General features: G+C 41.0%; 1 protein-coding gene across 4 annotated transcripts in view; it reads right to left on the reverse strand.

Moving 5' to 3' along the window:
- The window catches only part of ADAMTS12 (ADAM metallopeptidase with thrombospondin type 1 motif 12), a 287,771-nt gene that overhangs the window by 96,347 nt on the left and 175,474 nt on the right, over positions 1-15,950 (reverse strand). For all 4 annotated transcript variants that reach the window (XR_006725097.2, XM_045517090.2, XM_010955560.3 and 1 more), the window contains 5 exons: positions 14,113-14,262; positions 5,200-5,343; positions 4,528-4,672; positions 2,134-2,226; positions 476-621 (listed from right to left, as the gene is read on the reverse strand). Coding sequence is in view for 3 of the 4 variants with exons in the window: in XM_045517090.2 (XP_045373046.2) it covers positions 476-621; positions 2,134-2,226; positions 4,528-4,672; positions 5,200-5,343; positions 14,113-14,262 (678 nt within the window). In the remaining variant the exon portion in view is untranslated. The remainder of the gene's footprint in view (positions 1-475; positions 622-2,133; positions 2,227-4,527; positions 4,673-5,199; positions 5,344-14,112; positions 14,263-15,950) is intronic.

Below are 15,950 nucleotides of genomic sequence, written 5' to 3' on the forward strand. Positions count from 1 at the left end.
TATCCTCAAAAAACGTGCCTAGCTTGTTAATGAGCTACCTAAGGGAAGAAAAATATTTTTTAAATTATACATTCATTATGATGGAAAGAAAGCTACAATCTTATCAGCAAAATCGGGTATAACTAATCCCCACTGATAGAAAGGGGTTATTTGGAAGGATTTAATTCTATAATCTCCTAGGAGCTTTCACATAGATTGTACTTTTAAAACATTTTTGTTTATTTCTTCAAATGATGGGATCAGCTTCCATATCCAAGTCCTAGTAAGAATCCAGTGCCAAGACAAAATGAAACGAAGAGAAAAAGAACCACTTTTTTTTTTTTTCACGCTCTCTGAACCTTCCTTCTGGCTTCCTTTTGTCTTTGGGAATCTATTTAGTCTCCTCGAGGAGGCTTGGGGTCACTGCCGTCATGCTGTCCAAGAATGGTCTCCCAGTGCTCATGGAAGGAAGGGAAATGTCCTTGGCTGGACTTACTCTGGGTTGTTGCAAAGCCTCTCTGCACTCTGAACTCCAGCCCCGCAGGTCCTGGAGCAGTGGGACCAGGGTGACCAGCGGCCCCAGCCTCCAGGGATGCTCTCTGGTTTCTTGCCCACTGTGATACACTTGCCAGCCATACACCACTGCAAAGGGAAGAGGCAGGAGAGGCATCCATCAATTAGGTTCCCATAGCAAGTGGAGTCAGGGACCCCAGAAGTCCAAACCCATCCCCCCTGCACGAGCAGGCTTCCTGCAGTCACACGTCGGACATGGAACAAAGAAAGCCTCTTGAAAGAATTTCCCTGGAGAGTCTTGGTTCTAGAATCAAAGAACTTCAGGAATTAAACGGAACTTTATGGTGCCTAATTGCACCTAATACAGGAGTGTTACTCAAAGTGTAGTGGGCAGATTGCACACCAGAATGCAGATCAACACACCATCTCCTTCGCTGAGAAAGTCTTGCTATGAAAAGCTTGTCAGCCGAGTATGCTGAGTAACCCAGTTGTTCAGTAACATAACTGATTCGCTTTCTGGTGCAAGCTTCTAATCTAGGCCATGACAAACACTGTGCAGCCTGGCACTGAGATAACTCTTCTTTACAGCCTCGATGAGTATTTCATGTCTGCACCAGATAACTCATCCTCCTGCAAAAAGTCCACTCACTGCCAAAAAACACAAGTTGTTAAGAAGTTGAAGTTCTTTCTAATGTCAAGAAAAATTTTCTGCCTTCCTATAACTCTATCCATTGTTTCCAGTGGCTCAGAAAAAAAAATCCACTCTCTCCCTCTTTAAGGGAATCCTTCAACTACTGTCAGGTTTAGAAGGGGGAACATGCAAAAAGGGAAACAAGAAATGCAAGTTGGTGTTTAGAAATGGCCACATTTCCTGGGGGATTTGGGCATGTTTCATCTGCTGGCCTCCTTTTCCTCCTTATTTCTGGTCACTATGCATTCTTTAAAAATTCTGGTTTTTTTTTTTTTTTTTTTTGAGAGTTATGTTTTATTTGGCAAACATTTCTGAGGATGCATTTTGATCAAGTTCTGTAATCCACGCTCAAGCTGCACTAAACACATCCTAGGCCCACAACAAACCCAAATGACGCTGTTGAGCAGCACGTATTACTCTGTTCTTGGGCAGTCTGGAGGATAGCTAACATCTCTGAGTTCTTGGGTATCTGCCTTTCCTGCTTAGTAAAGTGGGCAGAACTTCAAGAAATGCAGGCAGGTCAGATGGTGCGAGAGAAGATAACACATGGCGTAAATTCAGCATCTTTGGGAAGAAGCAGCCGCTGGCTTGGCCCTCCCAATCTTCAACATGGGGGTGGGTGGGGAAGGCTCAAAATGAAGGTTGATAATGAGCTCAGCAGATGTTACTGGCCACAAACTCCACAGAAGTTTGTCAGGGAAAGATGGGCCAGACTTTTCAAAAGTGAAGTGTGGAACTGGGCCTAAGCCCGCTCTCCTTAAGGACTTGTTTCCAGTGAAGGCTCAAAAGGAGGAGTGGAAGGAGAACCCTTTCCTCCGGGAAGTCTGACTGTGTGAGGATCTCCATTCACCCAGAAACAGCTGCTCTCTGGGGCCTTCCCCCCAGCAATTCCCAAGAACACCCACCCCCACCGCCTCCTTCCTCAGCCAGATGTATCACTAACACATTACCTTCTTCTCGCCACATCGTGTCCCATCTGCAGCGGCGTCCAGCTTGGAGCGACAAAAGCCTTTCACCGAGCACCATAGCGTCTGGCAAACATTCTGGAAAACAAATGTGAGATTGCACTTTTTTGTATTTTCCAAGCTTGCACAAAAGCATTTCTACAGTGATAGTAAAACAGACACACACTCGCCCACGTACCCACAATAAATGCTGCTGTTGTTAGTAAGAGTGATGGAAAATCATCATTCAAGAACCCTTAGTTCACACTTAACTTGGACTTGGTCATCACTCATAGACAGTGGTCTGCAGGCCATGCTAGGGCAATATGAAAATGAAAGATAAGACCCATTCCTAAGAGTGTGGCACAATACCCAGTTCTCATGGCCCTAAGGCAGGTAACTGGTGACGTTAGCCATCAGAGGGCAATTCAGACTGTGATGAAAGGCAATCTGATTACAAACAGCTGGGTGGCTGTACCCTGCGCCTGCTCACTGAAGGAAAGGACACCATTCCATCCAGAAAACCTCAGCTTATTTCCTTATCACTCAAAGTAGCCAGTTTGTTTTAGCTGCCATGGAGTGAATGGAATATTCCCTCCCATTTCTCCTCCTGCAGGAGGAACAAGGGAAGGTTGACAGGATTCTTATGTGTCATCTGAAATGGCTCAGCTGCTTCCATCCATGTTTTAGTCTTTCTCCAATTCACCCATCTGCCATCACTCCATCCACTACTGTACTCAAGATTCAATATGTTCTTTCACCATAAGATCTTGTATTTTTTTAACTACTTTAGAAAATCCTCAGTTTTTATCTCTCTATAAATCTTGCCTCTCCCTGATTACCTCTATTCTCTGTTAGCAACTCATAGTTGTTGTTGACGGACCTCCCTATTCTGTCCTTCATGTTTCGACTTTACTTTCATAGTTTTGGCTCTCAATTTTCTTGTATATCAAAGTTGAAAATGCCTGGATTTCTATCAGGAAAAGGCCAGCCTCTCCTCTATCATACAAGTCTGAGAAAGACTCAAGGGGGATGGGAGGTAATTTTCTCAACTCTAAACTTCAGCTGACTGATTTTCTTTTCAGCTGTGTCAAGTCTGCTGTGTAAGCCATCCACTGAATTTAAAGTCAGTGATGACATGTTTCGTTTCTAGAGGTTGTAACTGTCCTTCTTCATATCTACCTTAATATAACTTATAGTAGGTGCTTTTTTTCCTTTTCTCACATACAATTCCTCTTTTATGCAGTTATTTCATTATCCCTACCTAAAAAATTCAATTACTCAAAGCTCTTGAAGGTTTATTGTCTCTCCTCACTTCGCTGTGAAGAGATAGACCATTTTACATTTTTAATTAGGTGCTGAATTCTGAACTCATCTGAACAAAGCTTTATCTCTTAGAGTTTTGTGCATCATTAGCTGAGGGTTGGTTTCTCCAGGCTAGTTCTTAAACGTTTGTTTCTACTGAGCATCCCATGGTATGATCAGGTCAGAAATATTTTCATGTTAATTTTTTGACATGGGGTTCTCAAACCACGCAAGAGCATAAATATGAACTCTAAATTGGCAAGAGGCTGGACCATGGTAAGAATTTTCTAGAGAGAAAGTTATCCACCAGCATCCTTCCCCCTCAAAACTCAGTCTGAGATATAGATGCTTATCCATCACCTCCCTTTGCTGGTGGTGGATTTCTTCTAATCTACTCCTTCACGATCCAGATCACAAAGGGATGCCACACAAAAGAGCTGGGACTTTATCCTGTGGTCAGTGAGGACTGGAAGAGCAGAGCAGAGCCATGGTTAGATTTGTGATTTTTTTTTAAAACAACTTGAGCAACAATGTGAATGGGGGAGAGGTGAGGTAGGAGGTTATGTCCGCAGTAAGGAGAGCTAATGGGAGACTGAATCAGGACAGCAGCAGTGGGAATAACTGTGACAGGACAGAGCCACACACTCTGTAAGAGGTTAAATGTCAGGGCTTGGCTTATCATTTGGATGTTGAAAATAAGGGGGTAGAATGAATCCTACCTTGGGATCTGGTGGTGCTCTTCAACCAGAGGGGAAATTCAGGAAAAGGAGTAACTTTAGGGATTAAGCTGGTTGTTATGGGGTCTGCAGGTGTGAATCACTGTGATTGCTGAAAATCACTATAGAATTTCCTACACCACCACCCACTTGCAAAGGATACCAAGGAGGTAGGGTCAAGGAATGTAAATGACCCCAATTTCCATCCTTCTGTCCTACAGACATCTTGCCATGAATAGAAAGTTTCCATTTCTGTGTCTGGATCTTGGGATTTCCAAATATTTCCCCGGCCCTTCCTTCCGCACGCTGGATCTCAAGCCCTGCACATACTCACCAGAGGCACTGGGATACCCAACACTTTGCCATACCCAACACTTACTTCTACTTCCTGGCAGAAGGTAGCATTGGGGCCATACTGCAGCTGGCATTGGTGGTGAACATCATAGATTACTCCAGGGGCAATGACTTTGGACTTCAAGCCTTTCTTTTGGGGGATGTCATCAAGACAGAATCCCCAGCCTCGGCTGAAAACAAGTTAATAGAAATGAGAGCAGTTGCTTATGATTTCCTCCATCTTTAGTCTTTCATTCAACAGAAACTTCCATCCCTCTAGTTTACTCCGTCCTTCAAGACAACTTTATTTCTATCTGGGCCCAAGGTGAGAGTTCTCTAAAAGGAAATGCATTTCCATTTGTTCAGGTGTGATCTAAGAAGTACAAGCAGTAAAATGAGAAAATCATCATCTTACCCGCAGCGGAGTTGGGCAACCCACATCTGACTTGTCCTGGTTGTTTCTGCAAGTCCCCAGGGACTTAACTCACAATCAGATCACAAAGAGCCACTTTAAGACAGGAGCAAGGTAGGGGTGGGAAAAAGGGTGTTCACCTGGCTCTGGCTGGAGGCCAGAACCCACCAGATCTCAGGGTCAGAAAGCAGAAGCGAAATCCACCCCTACTGTTACGAGAGTTTTCCAGGCCTCAGGTAAAACTCAAAGTGCCTGCCGGTTTACAGAGACCCAAATGAGGCTGTCCCGAGACACGCTGTGACTTACTCCAGGAAGCGGGTGATGTACTCCTTGCTGCACATGGACCATGTCAGCGGGGTAGGGTTGTACTGGAGCTGGCGGGACATGATGTACTGGTGCCTGCCCACAGGCTCGCAGTCGTTTTCTTTCCCATCATGCTGGATGCCGAAGCTGCAGGGAGGCACAAAGCCCAAGAATATCAAGGAGGCAGGCGTGAAACAAGAAGAGAACCATAGTTTCTCCAAGGTGAGAATAACCCCTAGAGAGCCACCTCTGTACAGAAGGCATCTGTACGCAAAGTGGGACTTTGAAGTTGGAGGAGGCTCACTCATTTGCATCTAAAAAGCACAGGAACCATTTTAGGCAGGTCTCTGCTTCAGACATGCAACCCTGGGAGCTGTGTGGCTAATTCAAAAAACTCTGTTTGGCAGAAAGCTGAAAGCTCCCAGTTTGGCTCTGACTTTCTATGAGTCTAGCATCAGGAAGGCAAATCTTGCCTCCAGCCACCTTCTTTCTCCTGCTGCAGCAACCAGGGCACAAAAGAACAAAACCTTCCTTCTCCCTTTTCATCATAATTTAAGAGAGCATGAAAGGGGAAGCCACAAGCTTGGAGGGGATGGATTGCTTTCTAGTATTGTTCTGAGTCCTTCAATAGGAGCGCCATTAGGGACTTTAATAGACTAATAGACATTAGGGAGACCTTATAGTCCAGTGGTTCAGAGCAGGGTATCTGAAGACAGATGATTTGGATCTGGATTCCAGGTCTGCCACTTAATGATCTGTGAGTTACTGAAATCTGCTCAGCTTCACTAAGTAGAAAACGGAGTAGGCATCATAGACCTGGGATGAGATCTGAATGGAATAAAATTTGAAAATCACTTAGCAAGGTGCCTGGCATCTAAGAGCTGCATAAATGACAGAAATTTTTATTGCTGTTTTTCATCATTGTCTAGCATATTTTCCTTTTCAAGATGAAGAAGCTGAGAGTGTGAGATTTGTCAAAAGTCACAGAACTGGTTTGTGACAGAACTAGGTCTTCTGCAGAGATCTGCACCTAAGTCAGTGCTCTTGTCCATGTCTTGCTCGGTCTGCTCCTGGACCTCCCACTGCCGGCGGCGCCCAAGTGAAGCAGTCCTAGAAAGGCTCTAAAGAGTTTAACTGATGCTCATGGCAAGGGGTGCTTGGGAAAGAGGCAGACTGAGAAGTGTCTGTTTATAAGCTGAGTCCTCAGCTCCCCTTCTGAGCTCCCCACAAGACCTCTCTCCACCGGAGTCTGCTTATTGGACACTTAAACAGCCTTTAGATGTTGGCTCAACTTTCCAAATCTGAACAGAGGGAAGTATGACCTTTTACTTTGCTAGTGAATGTCAATCCCTGTGACAGGCAAGCTGACATCCAACTTTAGTAAAATCTCCTGATCAATATTAGCAACTCTTGCAGAAAATAGTATTTGGGAGGTTTTCTTGTATTATTTTTAATGCACTAAGATGTTATCAACTGCCTTACAGACTCTGATCACCTTCCACAGGAATACAAAACTCACAAAGGAGTCAGACAATTAATCTACAAAGCTCTTACCACCCACCCACAAAGAATTTGATTCAATGAAAATTATCTTTTCTGAGCAGGCTTTCCCCAGGCTGTTGCAAATCCAGCCTTATCCAGTTCATGAAATATTCAACAAGTTCACCTGTTCAATAATTAGGAAAAATCTTAAACAAACATAGGTCTAAAAATCTCCATGAATGTTTTTTCTAGCATCGGCTATTTCAATACAATAAGCCATATGGTTGGAGCCTATATACCAGGTGTCTACAAACCTACATTCGAAATACATCAGTTTGCCCCAAAGCTCATTTTGTTCTATATAAGGTTTTTAGTCCAATAAAGCATTTCCCCCTCCAGCTTTATCAACCCTCTGGGCTCCCATCTAATGAGAGAAAAGCAATGCAACTAAACAAATGTCCCTCCGGACACGTCTACTTCCTTTAAATGGGTGGAGCATGCCTGCCACATGGGATGAGTGGGTCAATGAATAATGAGAGACGAGGAAAACACACGGGGTCATAGGGATGGAAGACCTGTTTCCAGGAAGCTACTCTGCAGAAGGTAGGATAAGCCTGAACTTTGGAGTAAGGAGCTGCTGCTTACTGTCTGAAACAAGTCGCCAGGTGGCTGGATTAGCCTGCTTTACTTGGTCTTTGTTTTAAAATCCTGTTAAATGGGTTTATGAAATTATAGACATGAAATAACAAGCTAAGTAATCACCTGGGTTTCAAGGTATCACTTGGTGGGATATTCCTTGCCTTTTATTATTCCTTTTGTGGTGGAGCAGAACCAGCAAAGAACCAGAACCATGAAAGTATGAAGGTGAGCTTTTCTAACTCATTGAGGAAATACCAATTTTGTATATGCAACAGGCAAAGCTTTGTAAATGAAATAAATGGAATATCACGATTCAGAATAATGGGAAATGTTGGGTGGATATTGCCTTTTAAGTGTTCATCTCTATCACGATACTTTCATTACTTAAATGTCTCAAGAGAGATTTTTAAATTTCCTGCTGGAATCCCATCTTTGTTTTTGGTAACTCACCTAATAAGGGATGAGACCTTAGGTATGGATGCTGGATATAATCCAGGGTTCTCATAAATGGAATTGTTACATGATTTTACTCAGAATAAAAATGAAATGATGAACTTAGGCCACAGCACAAGTTAGCTAACTTCACTTTCTATCTTATATCTTACGCCATCAGCGATGAAACAAACAAGTTTTCATGAATAATGGGGTATCTCTGTTGTTAAACTATAATGAGTATCTTCTTAGGATAGCGGCTTATTGTATTTTTCTTTTTCCAGGCAGCTGCAGGCCATTTCATTGATCTGCCCAGTGTTTCGCAGTTTGATCCACAGCTAGTTAGAACTATACATCTAAGGAAAGGACTAAATACTTGAGAAGCATCTTCTGCTAAGAGCAAAAGGATGCCCCTAAAGTCTTCTCTTCCTCAGTTCTGTGTCTTATCAAAGTATTTTTTCTATCACTGAGACTCAAGCTTATATATCTTCCTTCAACTTTTGTTTTTCTTTTCAGTGACACTGAACTTTTTTTTTTTTTTTTGGCATTTAACGACTGTTTTATTTAGGCCTTCTGTACATGGCCCAATGCACCCTTTTAAAAATCCAACTTTTAATTTATTATGATTATATATCAAATCTATATTTATTATATGATTATAGATTCAGATGCATGTTGTAAGAAATAATACACAGAGGTCTAATGTACCCTTTACCTACTTTCCCCTTGTGGTAACACCTTGTAAAAATATAATACAGTATCTCAACTAGGAAGCCAACGTTGATACAGTCAAGGCACAGGACATTTTCATCACCGCAAGCATCCCTCATGTTGCACTTTATAGCCACACCTACTTCCTTTCTTCTCACATCCCCTCCTGAAACCCTGGCAGCTGCTAATATGTTCTTTATTTTGATAACTTTGTTATTTCAATAACGCTATGTAAATGTAATACTACAGCATGTAACCTTTTGGGATTGGCTTTTTTCACAGAGCATAATTGTTTGAAGATTCAACAAGATCACTGCATGTATCAATAGCTGGTTCCTTTTTCTTGCTGAGAAGTATTTCTTGATATGGATCAATCACAGTTTCTTTAACCATTCACCCTATTGAGCTGAAACAACTCCTGGGTTGTTTCCGGTTTTGGTTTCTTAAGATTAAGCATCTATAAACATTCACATATAGGTTGCTGTGTGAACATAAATCTTCAGTTCTCCGGGACGAATGCCCGGGAGCATAGCTGCTGGATTGTATGGTGGTTTTACTACTGCTTTCCTTTTTCAAAACCGCCAAGCTATTTTCCGTAGTGCTTAAACCATTTCACATTCTCCCCAACAATGTATGCATGATTCAGACTCCCTGCATCCTTGCCAGCGATTCGTGTCATCACTGTTTTTAATTTCAGTCATTCTGATAGATGTGCAATGATATCTCATGTGATTTCAATTTGCATTTCCCTGATAGCTGTTGAATATCTTTTCATGTGCTTGTTTGCCATTTGTATATCCTTTCTGGTGAAATATCTCTTCATGTCTTTTTAAATTATATTGTTTGGATTTTTACTATTGAGTTTTGAATGTTGTTTATACATTCTAGATACTAGTCTTGTTGGATGTAAGGTATATTAGTTTCCTAGAAATGCTATAAAACTTGCCATAAGCTTGGTGGCTTTAAGTAACAGAACTTTATTCTTTCACAGGCCTAGAGGACAGAAGTCTGAGATGAAGGTGTCAGCAGCATTAAGCACCTCCACCTCCAGGGGAGAATCTTCACTGCCCCTTTCATCTTCTGGTGACTCCAGGCTTCCTTGACTTGTGGCAGCAACTCTAACCTCTGCCTCCATCTTTACATGGTCTTCCTCCCTTTGTGTCTCTCTGTGTCCAAAAATATCTCCCTCCAGTCATTGGATTTAGGGCCTACCCTAAATCTAGGGTGATTTCACCTCGAAATTCTTAACCAATTACATCTGCAAAGATCTTTTTTCCAAAGAAGGTTATGTTCTGAGGTTCCAGGTGGGTTTAAATTTGTGCGAGTAGAGGGGCACTATTCAAGTATTTCTCTCATGCTATAGCTTATCTTTTCATCCTCTTTCTTTTTGTATGTATATATACTTTTTTTTTTAATTGAGGTATAGTCAGTTTACAATGTTGTGTCAACTCCTGGTGGATAGCACAATGCTTCAGTCATACATGAACATACATATATTTGTTTTCATATTCTTTTTTATAAGTTACTTACAAGACTGTATTTGATATCTTGTCATCCTCTTCAACAAATCAAGTTTTACATTTTGATGAGTCTAATTTTTAAATGTTTCTTTTTATGCATTATTATTTTGGTATCAAGTTTAAAAACTTTTTGCCTAGTCCTAGATACTGAAAACTTTTCTTCTATTCATTTTCTAAAGTTTCATGTTTTACATTCAAGTTTGTATTCCATTTTGAGATAATTTTTGTATATGGTGTGGGACTTAGGTAGAGGTTCCTTTTCCATATTTAAAAAAAAAATTTGCCTCCAGCACCATTTGTTGAGAAGGCAATCTTCCCTACATTGAATTACTTTTGTACCTTTGTCAGAAAATCAGTTGGGCATGCTTGTTTGGGTCTATTTCTGCATTCTCTGTTCTGTTCCATTGATCTATGTGTTTCTCTGCCCAAACCACACAATCTTGATTACTGACACTGTCTAAAATAACTTGAAATCTCGTAGACTGATTTTTCCTACTTTATTATTCTTTTTCAAATTGTTTTCCTTTAGTTCCTTTGACTTTCCATACACATTTTAGAATTCTTTTTTCTAGATATCAAAAAAAAAACTTGCTAGAATTTTGATAGAAATATCATTTAACCTTTTGCTTGAGAAAAATTTTACATCTTTTCTACACTTAATCTTCCAATTCATGAACACAGTAAGGTCTCTCCATTTATTTAGATCATCTCTGATTTCTTTCCTCAGTGTTGTACAGTTTTCAGCATACAAGTCCTGACCATGTTTTGTTAGATTTGTAAGTATAATATGTAATACTTATACATAAATATTTCATATTTTTGAGTGAGTGTGAAAGGTATTGCATTTTTAATTTCAGCATTCCCCTGTTAATTGCTAGTCTATAGAAATATGATTGATTTTGTATGTTATATTGAATCCTGTGAGCTTATTAGTTCTAGTTTGTGTGTATGTAGATTCTACATAGGTAATTATGTTATCTGCAAATAAGGCTAGTTTTACACTTCCTAGCCAGTCTGTCTGTATGCCTTTTATTTCCTTTTCTTGCCTTACTGCACTGGCTAAAACTTCAATCTTTTTCCTTTCTGTTCTTCAGACTTGATCATTTTTATTGTTCCATCTTCAAGTTTGCTAATTTTTCTGTCTGTTTAAATCTGCCACTGAATCCCTCTAGTGAACGTTTCATTTCAGTTATTGTACTTTTTCACTCTTGGATTTCTTTTTGGTTTCTTTATTGAAATTTCCATGTTGTTCATACATTGTTTTCTCAACTTTCTCCACACATTCCTTTAGTTATTTGAGCATCTTTAAGGCAGTTGTTTTAAAGTCTTTGTCTAGTATATCTGTCATCACATCTTTTTCAGGAACAATTTCTGTTGATTTATTTTTCCTTTGAATGGGCCATACTTTCCTATTTCTTTATATGTCTTGTGATTTTTTGTGTGTGGAAAACTGGACATTTGAATCTAACCAATATAGTGATTCTGTAAATTAGATTTCTCCCCTTTCCTAGAGTTTGATGTTTATTATTGTTTTTGTTATTTGATTATTGTAGGCCATCTCTGTGTCAAAGATCAACCTGCAGTGTAAACTTAAGGTCTTCTCAGCTCTTTTCTTCTCAGGTCTTTCCTTAGGCATATGTGGTCACTTTCTAATTTTCCTCAGTTTTAAAATTGTTTCTGGAAGTCTTAAGTCTTTACTGTCAGGCTCCAAAAAGGGGGAAAAGGAAAGTAAAGATGGGGAGAAATGGACACTGGCCCTTTAAGTCCTCTGGAAGTCACTTCAGCCAAAGGTGGAGGGGTTTGCAACAATGAGGGGAGGTGCAGTAACAATGCTGCCTACCTCTTTGTCTGCACCTCTGTGTTCAAAGATAGCCATCAGCAATCAAAGGATCCCTTATATTTAGAGGACACATATCAAAACATCAAATTGATTGAGGTAGTGGCCCAGTTCTAGTCTGTTAAAATATCCACCACTTAAGACATCTACCATTCTTTGCTTTCAAGTATTCAGGGAAATTGTGCTCAAGTAATGTTACCAAGAGGTTTTCAACTTTATTGGAGAATTTCCAAAATCTGGAAGGAGGATCATACTTGCCCTTGGCTTTATTTACTTAGGAGGTCCTCATCACAGAGGTGATATGTCATGGTCTGGATAGTCACGCCGATGATTGCCTCAAAAACTGGGGCAATGTTGATTTGGCAGAACCTTTTCAGCACCATTCTGAGTCTCTTTACAAGGTCAAGCTGAATTGAGGATATAAAGGATCCATTCTTTGAACACAAGCAGGGAGCATTTGAAAATGTCTTTTATCAAGCAAGTCTTCTCCACTTCTCTTTCGCTTGGGCACACCATTGCTGGGAAGGTCTTGAGCAATCACTTCTCAGGGTGACCTATTTATATTTACTTGACATTGCTTGGCCAGCAGGTGCTGCTGACACCAATGACTTGATTGAAGACGACAAGGGATATATCCCTTTACACAGCAGGACTGAGGACACCTATATTTTTGTACATAATAAAATTTGGCAAAATGAAAGTTATTCTTATCAACATGCCAACAACTATGACTTGGTCTTTTCAAGATCTAGCCTTCTGTCCCCAATTATTATTTAATCATAAGCAAGTCACTTGATTGTTCTGTATTTGAGTTTTTGATAACTAAAAATACTGTCATATATCACATTTATCTCTCAGGACTTTTTGGTAACGTTCAAAGAAATCACAGTACCTAAAAAATTGCCTAGTTCAACCCAGTCATTTCACAGATAAGGAAACAGGTGCAGAAAGGGACTTATTTAAAATCATAATATTGGTTGATGAAAAGGCCTGAAAAGCATTCACTTTTCCTAACTCTCAAGCCAACACTCTGGTTTTGTAGTGCAGGTGAAAGGGTTTTGAAAAGTTCCAATATTACCGAGAAAAATGTTGAGAAAGCCCAGGCCAGAGAGGCCAGGCTGTGAATACTCCAGTCAACAGGGCGCTTCCCAACCCCACCTTTTTTTCTGCTTGTACATTCAGAGTATGCTCCGGAGGAGATCCAGGCTGGTGGCTAGCCAACAGGCAGGGGGTAGAGTTGAGCCATTTACATGACTCCCCACTCTGAGCTTCTAATTAGTATGATGTTCTCTTATTTGGGGTTAGTCTATACACTAACAAAGCTCAGATCTTTCCTCCGTGGGAACCTCTGATACCTAGAGAATTCAGATTCCTCATCATCTCTTTACTCAGCTTTCTGAAACCTGCCTTCAATTCATCTAATCCAGTTCACACATTTTTGTGACAACTTGGACCTCCTGTTAACTGCTGTTTGCTTGATGGTACTTCCAAGTTCACAGCAGTTTTCCATTTTTTCTTTATTCAAGTCAGTGTTCTCCTTTAATACATACAAGTAAAACAGGGCTAACAGTAGTATCTACTTCACAAGGTTGTTGAGAGGATTAAGGGACACATGCAAAGTGTCTGGCATCAAAGAAGGGCACAAAATGTTAAAGTTCGTGATTTTCTTAATGATAATAATATTATTACTATTGCATGAAAAAACAAACTTATGGTTACCAAAAGAAAAAGTAGGGGGAGGGCGGATAAATTGGGGAGTTTGGGATTAGCAGATACAAACTATTATATACGGAATCGATAAACAACAAGGTTTTACTGTATTCAATAACTTGTAATAACCTATAATGAAAAAGAATCTGAAAAAGGATATATATATGTGTGTATAACTGAATCACTTTGCTGTATACCAGAAACTAACCCAACATTGTAAATCAACTATACTTCAACTGAAAAAAAGAAATAGGGATTGTTACTCCTGAATTAATCAATTGAGTTACGCTTATCTCTTTGCTTCTGCTCACCTCATTCTCATTGATAGAACTTTAGTGGCCTCTTTGATTCTGTGATGTAGATGGATACAAGTGGTTGGGGCAGAGAAGACACTGGAGTCTTTGATGTGGGTGATTCCCCACCCACACTTTACAAATGAGGAAGCAGAGAGTCAGGAGGGTGATTCTCAAGCCACAGTGCAATCTGATTCTCCTGACAACCTGTTGTTAAGAGAGGAACCCTCCGTTCCCTCTACTGATACTGATGCATGAACACAAGAAGATCTCAGTTCCCTGGTCCCTTTACCTGTGTCCGAGCTCATGGGCAATTGTGAAAGCCAGGGGGAGTCCAGAGTCTTCATTGATGTTACAACTCCGGTGAGGCTGGCACATCCCCGACAGGTGGGACAGACCCAGGGTCTCACAAGGGCGGTTGACACCAGCACAGATGTCTTTCCTGAAAGTAGAGAACATGGAAGGATGTACAGGTGCCCAAAGGAATACCTGGGGGAAAAATCCTCCTGGAAAAAGTGGGGTATTAGTTCATATTCAACATGGTCTGTAAAGCATGAATAAAATTGTTTTTGAAAGTCCGTATGAATGAGGGAGCAATTCTGAATTCACTAGGATTGTTCTGATTTCACCATTTGATTATTGAATCTCACTAACACCTAAAAAATGGAGGAAAATGGGACAAATGCTTTATTTTGAGTTGCTTTTGCTCCTAATGTCAGGAGCCTGAATTATATTATCTGCCCCCAAAGAGAAGGATTTGATTGAAAATTAAAGCTAATTTGAACTTTTAAATAGGGGAGGGACAATCAGCAGTGGCTGAGGCTTTTCAAACATGAAACGCCTTTTTGGACTTTCTGAGGTCTATGCTCAAAACTCATCCGAGAACTTCTACTCCTTCACGAAAAAGGTAATTGGTCACATCAACCCATCAGGAGGATCTCGTCAGTGGACTCTCCAGTCCCATTGCCCCAACAATACTGCGTACGGAGGGGATGGACACACAAGTAAAGACCCCCAGGGTCTCACAAAATACTACTTACACCTTTTAAATATAAAAATGTGCTTCCATATCCTGGCAGGAATCATTTCAATTGCTGACAAGAGTTTTGAAGAGTTGTTAATTAGTCGTATGCTTTTTTCTTTAGTTCAAGAACAGGTCTTTGCCAAGAATGACTAGCACAAATGCCAACAGGGTTCTGAGCTTTAGTTAGTTGCAAACCTTCAGCTCACGGGGTTTGTGTGGGCACCGCTCTGGCAATAAATGGTCTGCTCTTTGTGTCCAGTGGGCCATGGAAAAGGTCCAGGCTCTGAGAACCCCTGTGAGTTCTCAACTCTCCAAGAGACAATGGCTGGGAAACCAGATAAAAGAAAGCAGCTCTCAGCTCAGAACATGCGCAAAAGACGGGAAGCCCCACCCCTACTAGCAGCGGCAGTTGCTGGGCAGTTCTGTGCCAGAGAGTGACACTGGATCATGCAGCCCATAATTTCTCTTAATTTCTGAGTCTGTGGGAGGACTGCCCAAACACTTTTCCATCCCTTCTGCAAGATTTACTTTTTCCTCTTTCATTAAAAAAAAAAAAAAAAAATCTAGGTCTGCATGGAGCTGCTGGGAAAGGATGAATGATGTTCTTTGCTAATCTACTGACCTTCTCATTCTGATAGTGCAGGAAGGTGGGTCCCTTAAGTAACTGTTTATTGAGTGCCGATTAAGTATCCAGCACTAAACTGGGGAAAAGGTGGTAAACGAGAGGATTGTAAAATATAGGTCTTGCAGTTAAGGCCCTTCCGCTCCCAACAGGTGGATCAGCTCTACCTCCACCATGCGCTGGGGAAAGTGTAAGAGAAAACAACGCCTTGGCATGCAGCCACCAGCCCCATTTCACAAGGTGTATTCATGCCAAATCCACCTTCTACTGAATGCAGCTCTGTAGAGAACTCCATTGAAGTGGATCTCAGCGGAGTCCTCTAGAGGCAAGCTTGGTCTTATACCTCCCTCCCTTCCTGGTCCTACCTATTTCTTCAGACCAGAGGTTCTCCACAGGGGTTGATTTTGCTCCCCACACCCTCCTAGAAAACATCTGGCAATGTCCGGGGACAGTTTTGGTTGTCACAACTTGGAGGAGGGTGCTA

Source organism: Camelus bactrianus, chromosome 3 (genome assembly GCF_048773025.1).
Source record: "Camelus bactrianus isolate YW-2024 breed Bactrian camel chromosome 3, ASM4877302v1, whole genome shotgun sequence".
Classification (NCBI taxonomy): Eukaryota; Metazoa; Chordata; class Mammalia; order Artiodactyla; family Camelidae; genus Camelus; species Camelus bactrianus.